At 37.3% G+C, this 18390-nt stretch overlaps 1 protein-coding gene across 1 annotated transcript in view; it reads right to left on the reverse strand.

Annotated features, from left to right (window-relative positions):
* Positions 1 to 18390, reverse strand: part of CCDC158 (coiled-coil domain containing 158) — an 86200-nt gene that overhangs the window by 11410 nt on the left and 56400 nt on the right. Inside the window, exons 17-19 of the mRNA XM_067035854.1 lie at positions 13392 to 13549; positions 3828 to 3887; positions 1267 to 1334 (exon numbers count right to left, since the gene is read on the reverse strand). Coding sequence (XP_066891955.1) covers positions 1267 to 1334; positions 3828 to 3887; positions 13392 to 13549 — 286 coding nt within the window. The remainder of the gene's footprint in view (positions 1 to 1266; positions 1335 to 3827; positions 3888 to 13391; positions 13550 to 18390) is intronic.

An 18390-nucleotide genomic window follows, 5' to 3' on the forward strand; every position in this document is an offset into this window, starting at 1 on the left:
ATTAGTTCTTAAAGATTTCTCACAAGTTAAAGGTTTAAAAATTAAGCATTTGCAATTATTTTATTTAAGAATATTATGTTTTTATTTTAGATATACATAGATACTCTTCTACAAAAGACAAGAAAATCTGGAAATTTACCTTCTTCTATTTCACCTCACACCTCGATTTTCCCTATTTACATTATTACTGTCCAGATTTATAGCTACAGTTTGTTGAATAACCATCATTTTCACAGTATCATTCTTTCCCATTTATTTTCTTCTCTTCCATAAGAAGGCTGATAATGTGTGTGCTGATTTGCCTTCTCCTTCCAAATCTAACATATTCTGTATCATTATCTTTCATGTTTCTTAGTTTTAAAAATTCCTTTTCTCTAATTTTCTCTTGGGATCCATCATGTCCCTGACTATGATTTCAGTCATGCATATCCTAATTTTTATTTTTCTAAGGCTTTCCTCTGTAATGTTATTATTTTTTCTTTTCCATATCTAGCCCAAGTTGTGCCATTTTGTTTTTCAACAGATTCTGTTATCTTTCAATCTCTTCCTTGATCTCCTTGTTTTATAGAGAACATTTTGTCTTTCGAAAGTATATGGAGAACCATCTGTCTTATTTCTTTTTCTTTTCTTTTCATCCATTAAGTAATTATTTATTGAGGACCTGCTATGTGCCAGGAAAGTTCTAGGTACTGGATATATCAGGGAACCAAACAATTAAAGACATATGCCCTTGTGCAGCTTTTGTCTAACAGGAGGTGACAAACAATCAACAACATAAATTAGTAAGTTACATAGTATTAAAAATGCTAAGTGTAATTTTAGAAAAGAAAAAGATAAGGGGGAATGGGACTATGAGAGGGTTATAATTTTTACATAAGGTGATGAGAGTAGGTCTCACTGGGAAAGTGACATCTGAGCAAAGGCTTTAAAGGTGGTGAGGGGACTAGCAGTGTGGAGGGAACCATTGAAAGGGGAGCCACTGCCGGGTTTTAAGCAGGCCCCATTTCTGTGCTTTCATTAAAAACTCACCTGCAGGGCTTCTCTGGTGGCGCAGTGGTTGAGAATCCGCCTGCCGATGCAGGGGATACGGGTTTGTGCCCCGGTCCAGGAAGATCCCACATGCTGCGGAGCGGCTGGGCCCGTGAGCCATGGCCGCTGAGCCTGTGCGTCCGGAGCCTGCGCTCCGCAACGGGAGAGGCCACAACAGTGAGAGGCCCACGTACCACAAACAAAACAAAACAAAACGAAACAAAACAAAAAACTCACCTGCAGATGGGAATGTGAAGCTACTAGGTGGATCTTCCAACTCTCCTGTGTGTAATGTGACTGGCTCTCTGGAAGCATAAGAATGGTCATGAAAACATTCCATTTCAAAACTCATTGTTAAGATTTATCGACAGAAACAAGCTAATGAAGGCGAAAGTGATGGCTTAGAATATAAGCCCAAGATGGCAGCCATAACCCGAAACTGCAGAAGTCCTAAAATACCCTGTGAGGGAGATCCAAAGTTGCATCATCTCTACGTATTCAGTGCTCATGAACATTTTGCAGAATGAAAAGGTAATAATATATAATCTTGGTTAGAAAATTCATTTTTGTATAATAATAGCTATAAAACCCAGTGTTTCTTCTCTCATGGATTCTAAGAGATGAAATCTTAATGACTCATTTAAAAATTAAAAAACCAAAGGAAGAAAAAAACCTCTCTTAGCAATAAGTATCGCTTTACAAAACTATCAGACCTATTTAAATCAGTAAGTTGAACTAAACTACTTAGTTCTCTGTAGGATGGGTACCAGTTTGATAATATTATGACAGCAGCTCTGAAGGTGGTGCCCTTGCAAAGGGGGGTTTATGAGGTCAACACTATTTTTATTATAACACTAAGGTATTATTTTCTTTTCAACTCTCAGTCTCAAATAAGTGTATAGTGGAGGTTCCCAGAGGCTCCATCATATCTGATATCACAGCAGATAAATGCGGAGGCAGATACGAGAATACAGCTATCTTTTATTAAGCCATGCATTAAACTGATGATTTAATGACTTTAATGATTAAATCTTAATGATTTTTTTTGAAAAACATAGTTATTTTTCTTAATAAAATATGTTATTATGGTAATATGTAATATACTTTGTTACTTTTAAGTGAATAAATATCAAAATGTTTTAATTTTTTAATGCTTAAAATTAAATTTTATTTTCCAATACTAAAAATGGAAATGACCTATATATAAACAAAAGCTCTCTGGAATCCTCAGTGATGTTTGTGAGTGCAAAGGGGTCCTGAGACCAAAAAGTTTGAGAATATTAGGAGAAAAGCCTTGGAAAGGAAGGTCATGGCTATATTGTGGTGAGTTTTAATTATCAGGGCAAGCAGTTTGTTCTTGCTGCAGTAGCAATGGGGAGACTTTGAAGGTTTGGGGGCTGGGAACATAGTCTGAGGTGTGCTTCAGGCGATCAATCGGAAATTGATGCACAGAAGTGACTGGAACTTGCAAGAGATTGGAGATTTCAAACATCCACACTAAACACTGTAGAGCCCTCCACAGTGGTACATGCGAATGGTACAACGGCCTAAAAAGCAGCGTGGTAGGATGAACAATGGCTGCCAAATATATCTGTGTCCAAAGGCCAAGAACCTATGAATGTTACCTTATATGGCACAAGAGACTTTGCAGATGTGATTACATCAAGGATCTCGCGATGGGGAGATTATCCTGGATTATGTGGAGCTATACCTACATTATCTAAATGCCATCACAAGTCTCTGTACAAAGAGGAAGGCAGGGGGAGATTTCACACAGAAGAGAGAAGGTGATGTGACAATCTCAGCAGAAAGACTGAAGAATGCTATGTCACAGGGTGTGAAGATGGAGGAAGGAGCCACAAGGCAAAGAGTGCAAAGAATGAGGCTCTAGAGGCCCAGAAGCTCTAAAAGAGAAAGGTAAGGAAATGGATTAATCCCAAGGGCTTCTGCAAGGAGTGCAGCCTTGCCATCATCTTGATTGTTCAGGTACTCAGAGGCAGAACACAAGAACAGTTACAAGCCTGAGCTCAGGAACCAGCTAGACCTGAGTTCAAATCTGGATCCTCTATTTACAAGCTGTATGACCTTGGCAAATTGCTTGGCAAGCTGAGTCTTCATTTCTAATCTATATACAGGGATAATAATGCCTATATCATAGATTCAATTAGACAGACTAAATGAGTCTGAAACACCCATATAATAGTAAAAATTAAAATATGCAGTAGATAGCTGTAGATATTATTAAAAGCAACAATGTAACGTTACACACTCAGGTGAGAAGAAAATCAAAACTTGTTCCTTTTAGGCTAAGAGAAAGCTGTATTTAGAAAGATTCAAGTTCACTGAATATTGATCAAACAGCAGGGACAGTAAGAAAGTATCTGTCTTAATTTATTCCCTAAACAAATATTTCCTGAACAGCTACTCTATGACAGGCAATATGCTTGCTGCTGAAGATACAGTAATGAATAACCCTTTCTTTGCCTAAATTGAATTTAAACACTAGAATTCATTTTCACATTCTTATGATATAAAGAGGGCTCTGATACCTCTATTTTTTATAAGTGCTAAAAATAGAAAAGATAAAAGCTTTTTTCCAGGCAGTCAGTCAATAAATAGACCCTATGACTATAAGCAACTTGAGGACAGAGCCCGTATCTGTCTTCCTCACTGTTACATCCTAAGGGCCTAGCACAGAGTGGGCACATCATGGGCAGTTAACAATCTTCTGAATTAACGAATGAACAGTAGTAAAGGGGACATTTTGAAAGTCAGGGGCTGGAGAGATAGTTTCTTACCTGCTAAGAGTTTCACTTGATTTGCTGCCTTCAGTGGATTCCCTTAATGAGTTGTTGCTTCTGTTGGCAGAGGGTGGGAGAAGTTAAAGACTATGTGATGTAATTTTAACTTAGTGATCAAACAAAATTGTTCCTCTGGATACTGCTTTTAGACAAATGTAGATTCAAAAGAGTGAGACTGGGGCGCTGGCTCTTCCCAGTGGAGAGAACAGTATGGAGAAAAGCTTGAAGACAGAAGGAAATGAACCCCTTTTGGGAATCAGGAGTAGTCTGTTTTGGTTAGAGCACAATACAGGAGGAAAGCAGGGTGGTGACGAGTCAGGGAGATTCTTCAGTGTCAGCCTGAGAACCATGTACTGAATGCAGCACAGTGAGGAGCTACTGAAGTTCTGCAGGCAATGGCTTCTGTGTCTGACATGAGTAACAAATTAATATTAGCTTTTCTTCCTTTTTGGCTAAAGTCAGTTCTCAGAAGTTGTCTTTGTTTAGGGGTTATAGACTTCATTTCTTTATGCTCTTTTTATTATTTCATTTAAACATTCAGCTATTCAATTATTAATAAAAATAGAACTGTTTTCAGTAAGGTTCTTATAATCCTATATTGAGGTTGTTGTAACTTCCTTTCAGACTACCTTTCTCTCAAAAGATATGTAAGCTATTGTAAATACATGTAAATGTAGAAAAAGTAGTCTGATTTTGGAATGGCATACCATATAAATATCTGTGTCTGGTTAAACAGCAGTAAAATTTAAAATAAGCAAAAAAAAAAAAAAAATGCTGGGGCTTCCCTGGTGGCACATTGGTTAAGAATCCGCCTGCCAATGCAGGGGACACGGGTTTGAGCCCTGGTCCAGGAAGATCCCACATGCCATGGAGCAAGTAAGCCCATGCGCCACAACTACTGAGCCTGTGCTCTAGAGCCCGCAAGCTACAACTACTGAGCCCATGCGCCACAACTACCAAAGCCTGTGCATCTAGAGCCCGTGCTCCAAAACAAAGAGAAGCCACCGCAATGAGAAGCTCACGCACTGCAATGAAGAGTAGCCCCCGCTCACCGCAACTAGAGAAACCTGTGTGTAGCAACAAAGACCCAACGCAGCCAAAAATAAAATAAGTAAATTTTTAAAAATGCCTATTGTCTCTTTGGTGGGGCTAATGACAGACTCTAGGAGGGCTCACGCCAAGGAGTACTTCCCAGAACTTCTGCTGCCAGTGTCCTTGTCCCCACTGTGAACCACAGCCACCCCCCCGCCTCTGCAGGAGACCCTCCAACTCTAGCAGCTGAACACACATGTCAACTGAAGAAAACTCACAACCTAAAAGTTGCGAGTTAAGCTGTACTCTGGGATCTTACTGAGGACTCTAGCACAGGCGGCAGCAGTTCAGATATCCCTGAGGAGCTTCTCTGAAGAGGATGTGAAAGAGCAGCTGTGGGCTATAACTGGGAGGAGTCATCTCTGCATTTTTCACTGTTGCTTGCTGTGTGGAGGAGAGGCTTTTGGTGCTCCAGCCAGGCGTCAGGGCTGTGCAACTGAGGTGGGAGAGCCAAGTTCAGGACACTGGTCCACAAAAGACCTCCCAGCTCCACGTGATATGAAATGGCGCAAATCTCCCAGAGATCTCCATATCAACACCAAGACCCAGCTCCACTCAACGACCAGCAAGCTACAGTGCTGGAGAGCCTATGACAAACAACTAGCAAGACAGGAACACAACGCCATCCATTAGCACAGAGGCTGCCTAAAATCATAATAATCACAGACACCCCAAAACATACCACCAGACGTGGACCTGCCCACCAGAAAGACAAGATCCAGCCTAATCCACCAGAACACAGGCACTAGTCCCCTCCACCAGGAAGCCTACACAACCCACTGAACCAACCTTAGGCACTGGGGACAGACACCAAAAACAACAGAAACTAAGAACCTGCAGCCTGTGAAAAGGAGACCCCAAACACACTAAGCTAAGCAAAATGAGAAGACAGAGAACCACACAGCAGATGAAGGAGCAAGGCAAAAACCCACCAGACCTAACAAATGAAGAGGAAATAGGCAATCTACCTGAAAAAGAATTCAGAATAATGATAGTAAAGATGATCCAACATCTTGAAAATAGAATGGAGAAAATACAAGAAACGTTTAACAAGGACCTAGAAGAACTAAAGAGCAAACAAACAGTGATGAACAACACAATAAATGAAATAAAAAATTCTCTAGAAGGGATCAATAGCAGAATAACTGAGGCAGAAGAATGGATAAGTAACCTGGAAGATAAAATAGTGGAAATAACTACTGCAGAGTGGAATAGAGAAAAAAGAATGAAAAGAATTGAGGACTGTCTCAGAGACCTCTGGGACAACATTAAATTCACCAACATTTGAACTATAGGGGTCCCAGAAGAAGAAGAGAAAAAGAAAGGGACTGAGAAAATATTTGAAGAGATTATAGTTGAAAACTTCCCTAATGTGGGAAAGGAAACAGCCACCCAAGTCCAGGAAGCACAGAGACCCATGCAGGATAAATCTAAGGAGAAACACGCCAAGACACATATTAATCAAACTATCAAAAATTAAACACAAAGACAAATATTAAAAGCAGCAAGGGAAAAACAACAAATAACACATAAGGGATCCCCATAAGGTTAACAGCTGATCTTTCAGGAGAAACTCTACAAGCCAGAAGGGAGTGGCAGGACATATTTAAAGTGATGAAGGAGAAAAACCTACAACCAAGATTACTCTACCCAGCAAGGATCTCATTCAGATTTGATGGAGAAATCAAAAGCTTTACAGACAAGCAAAAGCTAAGAGAATTCAGCACCACCAAACCAGCTTTACAACAAATTCTAAAGGAACTTCTCTAGGCAGGAAACACAAGAGAAGGAAAAGACTTGCAATAATAAACCCAAAACAAGAAAATGGTAATAGGAACATACATATTGATAATTACCTTAAATGTAAATGGATTAAATGCTCCAACCAAAAGACACAGACTGGCTGAAAGGATACAAAAACAAGACCCATATACATGCTGTCTACAAGAGACCCACTTCAGACCTAGGGACACATACAGACTGAAAGTGAGGGGATGGAAAAAGATATTCCATGCAAATGGAAATCAAAAGAAAGCTGGAGTAGCAATTCTCATATCAGACAAAATAGACTTTAAAACAAAGACTATTACAAGAGACAAAGAAGGACACTACACAATGATCAAGGGATCAATCCCAGAAGAAGATATAACAATTGTAAATATTTATGCACCCAACATAGGAGCACCTCAATACATAAGGAAAATACTAACAGCCAAAAAAGGGGAAATTGACAGTAACACAATCATAGCAGGGGACTTTAACACCCCACTTTCACCAATGCACAGATCATCCAAAATGAAAATAAATAAGGAAACACAAGCTTTAAATGATACATTAAACAAGATGGACTTAATTGATATTTTTAGGACATTCCATCCAAAAACAACAGAATATACATTCTTCTCAAGTGCTTATGGAACATTCTCCAGGAAAGATCATATCTTGGGTCACAAATCAAGCCTTGGTAAATTTAAGAAAATTGAAATCGTATCAAGTATTTTTTCCAACCACAATGCTGAGACTAGGTATCAATTACAGGAAAAAAATCTGTAAGAGATAGAAACACATGGAAGCTAAACAACACACTACTTAATAACAAAGATATCACTGAAGAAATCAAAGAGGAAATCAAAAAATACCTAGAAACAAATGACAATGAAAACACAATGACCCAAAACCTATGGGATGCAGCAAAAGGAGTTCTAAGAGGGAAGTTTACAGCAATACAATTCTACCTTAAGAAACAAAAAACACCTCAAATAAACAACCTAACCTTACACCTAAAGCATTTAGAGAAAGAAGAACAAAAAAACCCCAAAGTTAGCAGAAGGATAAAGATCAGATCAGAAATAAATGAAAAAGAAATGAAGGAAACGAGAGCAAAGATCAATAAAACTAAAAGCTGGTTTTTTTGAGAAGATAAACAAAATTGATAAACCATTAGCCAGACTTATCAAGAAAAAAAGGGAGAAGACTCAAATCAACAGAATTAGAAATGAAAAAGGAGAAGTAACAACAGACACTGCAGAGATACAAAGGATCATGAGAGATTACTACAAGCAACTATATGCCAATAAAATGGACAACCTGGAAGAAATGGAAAAATTCTTAGAAATGCACAACCTTCTGAGGCTGAACCAGGAAGTATTAGAAAATATGAACAGACCAATCACAAGCACTGAAAAGGAAACTGTGATTAAAAAATCTTCCAACAAACAAAAGCTCAGGACCAGATGGCTTCACAGGCAAATTCTATCAAACATTTAGAGAAGAGCTAACACCTATCCTTCTCAAACTCTGCCAAAATATAGCAGAGGGAGGAACACTCCCAAACTCATTCTACAAGGCTACCATCACTCTGATACCAAAACCAGACAAAGATGTCATAAAGAAAGAAAAACCAATATCACTGATGAACATAGATGCAAAAATCCTCAACAAAATACTAGCAAACAGAATCCAACAGCACATTAAAAGGATCATACACTATGATCAAGTGGGGTTTATCCCAGGAATGCAAGGATTCTTCAATATGTGCAAATCAATCAACGTGATACACCATATTAACAAATTGAAGGAGAAAAACCATATGATCTTCTCAATAGATGCAGAGAAAGCTTTTGACAAAATTCAACACCCATTTATGATAAAAACCCTGCAGAAAGTAGGCATAGGGGTAACTTTCCTCAACATAATAAAGGTCATATATTACAAACCCACAGCCAACATTGTCCTCAAAGGTGAAAAACTGAAACCATTTCTACTAAGACCAGGAACAAGACAAGGTTGCCCACTCTCACCACTCTTATTCAATATAGTTTTGGAAGTTTTAGCCACAGCAATTAGAGAAGAAAAGGAAATAAAAGGAATCCAAATTGGAAAAGAAGAAGTAAAGCTGTCACTGTTTGCAGATGATATGATACTATACATAGAGAATCCTAAGGATGCTACCAGAAAACTACTAGAGCTAATCAATGAATCTGGTATAGTAGCAGGATAAAAAATTAATGCACAGAAATCTCTTGCATTCCTAAACACTAATGATGAAATATCTGAAAGTGAAATTAAGAAAACACTCCCATTTACCATGGCAACAAAAAGAATAAAATATCTAGGAATATCTACGAATAAACCCACCTAAGGAGACAAAAGACCTGTATGCAGAAAATTATAAGACACTGATCAAAGAAATTAAAGATGATACAAACAGATGGAGAGATATACCATGTTCTTGGATTGGAAGAATCAACATTGTGAAAATGACTATACTACCCAAAGCAATCTACAGATTCAATGCAATCCCTATCAAACTACCACTGGCATTTTTCACAGAACTAGAACAAAAAAATTCACAATTTGTATGGAAACACAAAAGACCCCAAATAGCCAAAGCAATCTTGAGAACGAAAAATGGAGCTGGAGGAATGAGGCTTCCTGACTTCAGACTATACTACAAAGCTACAGTAATCAAGACAGTATGGTACTGGCACAAAAACAGAAATACAGATCAATGGAACAGGATAGAAAGCCCAGAGATAAACCCACGCACATATGGTCACCTTATCTTTGATAAAGGAGGCAAGAATATACAGTGGAGAAAAGACAGCCTCTTCAATAAGTGGTGCTGGAAAAACTGGACAGCTACATGTAAAAGAATGAAATTAGAACACTCCCTAACACCATACACAAAAATAAACTCAAAATGGATTAAAGACCTAAATGTAAGGCCAGACACCATCAAACTCTTAGAGGAAAACATAGGTAGAACACTCTATAACATAAATCACAGCAAGATCCTTTTTGACCCATCTCCTAGAGAAATGGAAATAAAAACATAAATAAATGGGACCTAATGAAACTTAAAAGCTTTTGCACAGCCAATGAAACCATAAACAAGACGAAAAGACAACCCCCATAATGGGAGAAAATAGTTGCAAATAAATGAAGCAACTGACAAAGGATTAATCTCCAAAACATACAAGCAACTCATGCAGCTCAATATCAAAAAAACAAACAACCCTATCCAAAAATGGGCAGAAGACCTAAATAGACATTTCTCCAAAGAAGATATACAGATTGCTAACAAACACATGAAAGAATGCTCAACATCATTAATCATTAGAGAAATGAAAATCAAAGCTACAATGAGATATCATCTCACACCGGTCAGAATGGCCATCATCAAAAAATCTAGAAACAATAAATGCTGGAGAGGGTGTGGAGAAAAGGGAACCCTCTTGCACTATTGGTGGGAATGTAAATTGATACAGCCACTATGGGGAACGGTATGGAGGTTCCTTAAAAAACTACAAATAGAACTACCATACGACCCAGCAATCCCACTACTGGGCATATACCCTGAGAAAACCATAATTCAAAAAGAGTCATGTACCAAAATGTTCATTGCAGCTCTATTTACAACAGCCAGAACATGGAAGCAACCTAAGTGTCCATCGACAGATGAATGGATAAAGAAGATGTGGCACATATATACAGTGGAATATTACTCAGCCATAAAAAGGAATGAAACTAAGTTACTTGTAGTGAGGTGGATGGACCTAGAGTCTGTCATACAGAGTGAAGTAAGTCAGAAAGAGAAAAACAAATACCGTATTGTAACACATATATATGGAATCTTAAAAAAAAAAAAAGGAAAAGAAAAAAAAATGGTCAGAAGAACCTAGGGGCAAGACGGGAATAAAGATATAAAGATGCAGACCTACTAGAGCATGGACTTGAGGATATGGGTAGGGGGTAGGGTAAGCTGGAACAAAGTGAGGGAGAGGCATGGACATTTATACACTACCAAACATAAAATAGATAGCTAGCTAGTGGGAAGCAGCCGCATAGCAGAGGCAGATCAGCTCGGTGCTTTGTGACCACCTAGAGGGGTGGGATAGGGAGGGAGATGCAAGAGGGAAGAGATAAGGGGACATGTATATGTATAACTGATTCACTTTGTCATAAAGCAGAAACTAACACACCATTGTAAAGCATTTATACTCTAATAAAGATGTTTTTTTTTTAAATGCCTATTAAGTTGATTTCTAGAAAGTAAATTACTTTAGTACATTTCACCAAAATCCTTTTTGGTTTCCGTTAAACACTATCACAACTTTCCATCAATTCTCATGTAAACTGTCCAGACTTCCCAAATTACCTGGTCACATGTAAAATTCCTGGACAATTAATTAGATTCAGAATCTCAGATTCCTCTCACCTATGGCATATCTTTAATCTCAGGCTTGATTCAGTAATGCAATCTCTATTCTATCATCTCTGTATAGATAAATGTAACTCTCAGTTGATTATACAAAGAATAATTTCTAGATTCCATGTATTTTTAGAATAATCAATTGCTCCTATGTATTTAACTCTTCTTTAAGTCACAACAGGAGAATTTAGGCCTCCAAGCAAATTTTGCAAAGTTCTACCCCTAGAATTTGTCAACTTAGAAACGTTTTTGTTCCTGAACCCTTAAAAGCTTGAGGCTGAGTTTTGGCTTTGGTGACAAAGCCTAAAATGACAAGGTCATTTGTAGGATTACAGCAAACTAACATAAACTCTCTAACGGCAGGGGCTAAATATATTCATGTTGAATACAGTTCAATATAGTCAAGCCCATCATTAGTGGTTGAAGTGATGGAAGTTTGATCAGGGAAGTCCTGGTAATCTTGTGGAATGATTAGTGCTGGAAGCCAGGGGCTCTAATGTTTACTTCTGACTTTGTCTCTTTGCCTCATAGGAGGAGGCAACTTAATCTGTCTAAATGTAATCATCTGTCAAATGAGCTTAATAATACTGCCCTGGCTTAGAAGGCATATTATAGAGTTATGACAAAAATGAAAGTGCTCTTCTCTTCACAACAGCCAAGACACGGAAATAACCTAAATGTCCATTGACAGATGAATGGATAAAGAAGATGTAGTATATACATACAATGGAATACTACTCAGCCATAAAAAAGAACAAAATAATGCCATTTGTAGCAACATGGATGCAACTAGAGATTATCATACTAAGTGAAGCTAATCAGAAAGAGAAAGACAAATACCATATGATATCACCTATATGTGGAATCTAAAATATGACACAAATGTACCTATCTATGAAACAGACAGAATCACGGACATAGAGAACAGACTGGTGGTTGCCAAGGGGGAAGGGAGTGTGGAGGAGGGATGGAGAGGGATGTTGGGGTTAGCATATGTAACCTTTTATATACAGAATGGATAAACAACAAAGTCCTACTGTATAGCACAGAGAACTATATTCAATACCCCGTGATAAACCATAATGGAAAAGAATATTTTTAAAAAAGAATGTATATTTGTGTATAACTGAATCACTTTGCTATACAGCAGAAATTAACAACATTATAAATCAACTACACTTCAATTAAAAAAACTGAGAAAAAATAAAATGCATGAGAACATTTTTTAAAAATAAAAGTGTCCTGCACATATAAGTATTCTTGGATGGAGTGACAATAGAATGTTTCTAACATGTGATTCAGAGAATGCAATGTTATGCTAGGTAACTGGACTGTTATCAATATTTTACTACTACTATTAATAATATTATTAATAAAAAATAGACAAATCCAATTAATATTTTGCTACCTCAGGTTAATAAACACTAACTGAAGAGCTTAAGAGAATGGAGATTGTTTATATATAAGTAGTATGTCAGAAAGCATTATTTTGAGATATTTGCCATATAACCAGAAAACAAAATTACAACAATGGGTTATTATAATACTAACAACATATAATTAGTATTATAACGCTAAGAATATAGTATATACCATAGTAAAATGCTCTAAGTTAATTTAATAATAGCACACATTAAAAATTTAAAACACTATTTGAAAAGAGTATGAGGATCTCATTGATTCCTGCAGGTACGTGCAGGCAGTGGCTGGTGGACTGGTTGAATCCTTTTTGGATCTGACTTTTATTAATTTAAGTCATTGGCATGAATGCCTAGAGAACCAAGGCTTTCCAATTAGCTTATACCTGGAGAGTTATCCAGTTCTCAGGGTTTGAGTTTTAGCTTCACCATGTGTGGTTGTAGGTAAGTCAACCTTTTGGAACTTGTGTTTTTCTCATTTTTAAAATGGGATAAATAAATCCTGCTCTGTCTTGTCTCAAACATACAGTTGTTGTGACAACAAATAAGATTATGGATGTGAAATCTGTTGGGAACTATAAATTACTGTATGAATGTAACTTTGGGTAACACATTGCCCTAATTTCTGAGTAGAAAAAACTATTGCTATTATTTTCTCGTGATGTCAAGGTGTTTTACTTTTGCTAAACTCATCCACTTTTGTTTTCCCTGGTAATGTCCAGATACCCCTCAAAGTTACTGAAACTTCAACCCCCCAGAAGTTGTCCCACATAGACAACGTGATCGCCACCCACTGATGAGAGAAGCCTTCCCACTCTCAAGTACACTCAGTCTTACACAGCCACATAGGAGACCCCCAGATATGGTGCTCTCCTGTCTTCCTCGCTCTTGCCCAGGGGCACGGGTGGCTCCTCGTTGATCACACTTCTCAACTCCTGGAGAAGCTGTTTCAAGTCCCTCGTTGGATTTCCCTTTGTGTTAGGTTTCGTAGAGTGCTGAATTAAAACAATTTACAAGACAAGGACACTTTGTTTTTTTCAGATTTGAATGCCATTTCCTACTATAAAGTTAATTCAACTGGTAAACAGAAATTATGGAGAAGAAAGAAGAGGAAATAAAAAACCTGTAATCTTACTACTCAGGGATAATCAATAATATTCAATCAATAATCCACACAGTGCTATATCTAATCTATAAATGTGTGTATACTTATTTATACATATATGTAAACACAGTATCAAACTATACACATCTATTTTTAAATCTTTTTTAATTTTTTAACTTTAACAATGTGGTATGACGTCTTACCATGCCATTAAATATTTACAACTACATCCAGGCAAAAATAATTCCAATGCTTTTGTTAAGGGCTGAACTAATTTTATAAAGCTACAGAACTTTACAAGTAAGGAACTCTCTAGCGATGAGTCAATCTACCCCCAACACTTTACTGATGAGGAAAGAGACAGCCAGTATTTTCAAACTGTGTTAGTTGGAGAATAGTATAAGAAAGGTTTTCAAATAGATAGTATTCCTCAATGAATAGTTATAAGAAAAAGTACAGAGGTTCCCAACTGTCACAAAAAGAGAGGAGACCTAACAATAGTCAGAAGTTGCCCTGGTGATCAGGTGGACTGCTCACCACCATGACATGCTCCTCACCATGGAGGAAGTCCATGGCTAGAGAGGCGTCAAGCTTCATCAAGCTATTGTAGCCAGAAGTGTCTGTCCCAAGGCAGAGTTACACCTGCCACACGGATTGGTTGCTGAAGGATGAACACTGCAAAATTTTTGTTCTTTGGGCATTACTTTTCTAGGGTCCACGTCAACCAAGTGTTGATGTTACTGGTATAACCCTCACATTCCACTCCCCTTCCTACCACCACTGATAAACCACATAAAATATCCAGCTGAAGATGTCAAGAGTTCTAACCGAATGTGTGGTAATTATGATCGTTCCAGTTTACTGATGGTCACCTTACCTAGAAATTACCATGATGAGTTCAGAATTTCATAAATTAGACTCCATTAAATTATGAAATTTGACTTCATTAATTTAAAATATATGAAGATGTGAACCATTTTTAATAAACTTTATTTTTTAGAGCAGTTTTAGGTTCACAGCAAAAATGAGTATTAGGTACAGTGATTTCCCATATACCCGCTGATCGCACACATGCTAAACAAGTTTCTTAATCATAAATTGGATCTGCTTGTCTCTAAGCAGATCCAATTTCACCAAACAAACACTGGCTCTGTTCCTGTCCCAGCCCTGGTGGACATCATATCTAATGTGGAATAAAACTTCAAAAACCTTATCTTATTGCAATATTCAGTCACTTTAGTTCCAACCTTGAAATCTCAATATAACACCTGGACCTTCATATATTCTGCCCACTAGAAAGTTTACTTAATAAGCTTTGTCATTAAAAATTTTAAGCCCTTGACATTTATTATAACTTATCAGTATAGTAACGTACAAACATGTAAATATGCTTCCTTCCCCACCCCCAGGATCATGACACTCATGTTGTTTGAGAGTAACTGGTGCTTTACAAAACATACAAGGTTGAAAAGTATTCAATTAACATTTACTTAACACTTAATCGTAATCAGCCCCATGATATTCTCTTATTGTGATTTCAACCTAATACTCTTTAAAACTTTAAAAATTTGTGTTGTTCCTCCAATTAAAATGTAAGTTTCACAGAGGCAAGGACTGGTTGGACCATCTCAAATGCAGTCTTTATACACTGTATTTCAAATAACCCATACTTTGCTTGTATATAAAATCACAAAAATATAAAGTTGAAAGGGTCTTTAAGATCATTTAATTCTAGTCCAATCTCCAGTCAGAAGTGATGATGAATTTTCTCTACGGCATCCCAGCAATATACTTATCTGACATTTTCTTGATCACCAAAAACCAAAGAAGGCAGTTTAATTTTCTTATAGTTTTAATCCTTTGCAAGAAAGGTTTAAACTGAATCTCCTCCATACAACTTCCATCCCTGGTCATAGTTTTATCTCCTAGTGTTATGAGGGAACAATCTAACATGATAACCTTTTAGAAATGGATACTTATTTTATCATGCCAACCTCCCTTCCCCCACCTATACTTTCTAACACACTCCCCAGGCTAGATCTTCTCAATTCATCTACTCTTTTAAGTAGCATGGGCTCATGATTTCTCACCACTTTGGTTGTGCTTCTTTTTGACAGACTCTGGTTAATCAATGATTCTCTTAAATGCTCATGCTCAGAAATGAAATAGAGAAATCAAGGAGAATCTGACCAGAGCAGAAGGGAGGAGAACTGTCTCCTTCCTTGATCTGGGTGCTATCCTTAAAACCTTTTTTTGGCTGTAACATAATACTGCTGACTCAGACTGAGCAGGCAGTCAGCTGAGGCTCCCCAGGTCTTTTCCACACGTTATTGATAATACACATCTTCCATGTCCTGTACTTTGCATTTCTGTGTATTTAGTACCAAGTTCAAGACTACATCTATCCCAGTCAAACTTTCTCTCATAGATGTGGCTCATCATTTCAACTGTCAAGATAAATTAATAGAGGCACCATTTATCAAATATTTACCATGTACCAAGTACATGGTACTTGGTATAAGTAGATATAAGTAGAGACATTATCTTTCTTTTCTTTTTTCTTCGCTCCCTTCCTTTATAAACCAATATCCTATTGTTAGACTGTTGTATTATTTCCAGTTTTTGCTATTATAAATAATGCTTCAGTGAATATCTTCAAGCATTTACCTTTGTGCCTATCTCTGACTATTTTATCAAGATCAATTTCTAGAGATGATACTACTGAATCAAAGGGCATTTTAGGACTTCTGGTAACTATTATCTAGAAAAGTCATAACAGTCCAATCCAATATGTAAGGAGCTTAGAAGTCACCACTTCTTTCCTCACAACAAGAAAAAAACTTAACAAACTGATAATCATCAACTCTCCTTAGATCCATCAGAGAACTGAGGACACAGGCCAAACTGCTGCTCTCAAAACTGGAGACAAATATACAGAATTATAGCTTACTGGAGCAGAAGTTCAGGAGCAGAGATCTTCCACTGAAGACAGTAAAGGATAGAAAAACTTAAACTGATGAACTGCTAGAGGCTCAGTGTGAACTAGCTTAAGAATTAAAAACTCCAAGTTAGGGCCGTCACATTTTTGTAAGCTTTACCTCTAGGAGCCCCATCAGGTTCTCAGAATGAAGACTGGAGAAAAATCCCCTTGTGTTTCCTGACAGGAGTAAGGGAAAAGTAACTATCTTGAAATATGCTCAGAGCCTTCTGTTCTTCTTAACAAATCCAGCCCTCAAGGGACACTTGATATCAAACCAGAGGTGAAACACCTTGGGTTTTACTAGAGCCTGACCAACCTTGGGGAAGGGAAATACCCAACTCAACTCCCCCTAGCCTTCCTGTCTTACCTAAGGATGATAGTGGTGGTGGGGTAACAAAACTGAGAACTTGGGAGGGTCCCACCCAAGGGGCATAGGCTCACTAAAAGACAGACCTAATAATAGGACTATATGGTGTTCCCCACACACACACCTTACCATGACATCAATAAGCCTTCTGTATAATAATGAGACTACAACATAAAGAACTGCATGTCAAAGGCCTTAAGAGAAAGTCTCTAGGGAAACCCAAAGACAAGAGGGGAAACAAAAACAAGGACACCTGAGAAAATTTTAGCCTCTGACACCTACAGCTACTGCAAGCAGTAAATACAGCCCAACTCCTAGTGAAAAAACACAAAACCACACACTAAAGGTCTGTTTATCTCAGTTCTTTTTATCCAGTACATCATGTCCAGCTTTCAACAAAAAAGTACAAGGCATACTAAAAGACAAAAAAAACACAGTTTGAAGAGACAGAGTAAGCATCAGAACCAGACTCAAATATGGCAGATATTTTAGAATTGTCAGACTAGGAATTTAAAATAACTATGATTAATATACTAAAGGTTCTAATGGAAAAAGTGGATGACTTGTAAGAACAGATGGGTAATGTAAGCAGAAAGATTAAAATTCTGAGATAGACTCAAAAGGAAATGCTAGAAAGAAAAAACATTGTAAAGACAAGAAAAAGGCCTTTGTTGGACTTATCAGTAGGCTGGACATGCCCAATAAAAGAAACAATGAACTTTAAGATATGTCAATGGAAACTTCTAAAGCTTAAATACAAAGAGAAAAAAGCATGAAAAAGATAGAATAGAACAGACTTTATAGTTGTGGGACAACTATAAAGGTGTAATATCCATAATGGGGATACCAGAAGGAGAATAAACAGAGAAAGAAAGAGAAGAAATATTTGAAGTGATAATAGTTGAGAATTTTCCAAGATTACGGAGAGATACCAAGCCACAGATCCAGGAAGCTAAGAGAACATGCCAAGCAGTATAAACACCAAAAAAAAAAATCTATGCATAAGTATAAGTATTCAAACTGCAGAAAATAAAAAAAGAAAGATTTTAAAGAAGCCAGAAGAAAAAAACACCTTACCTATAGAGTAGCAAGGATAAAAATTACATCAGACTTCTCTTCAAACCATGTATGCATGTGAAAAGAGAGCTGAGTGAAATATTTAAAGTATTGAGAGAAAAACACCTACCAACCTAGAATTATGAACCCTGCAAAATTATCCTTCAAAAGTGAAGGAGAAGTAACAACTTTCTCAAACAAAAATTGAGAGAATTCGTTGCCAGTAGACTTGCTTTGCAAGAACTGTTAAAAGTTCTTTAGAGAGAAGGAAAATTATAAGGTCAGAAACCCAGATCCACATAAAGAAAGGAAGAGCATTAAAGGAGGA

The sequence above is a fragment of the Kogia breviceps genome, chromosome 6 (genome assembly GCF_026419965.1).
Source record: "Kogia breviceps isolate mKogBre1 chromosome 6, mKogBre1 haplotype 1, whole genome shotgun sequence".
Lineage (NCBI taxonomy): Eukaryota > Metazoa > Chordata > Mammalia > Artiodactyla > Physeteridae > Kogia > Kogia breviceps.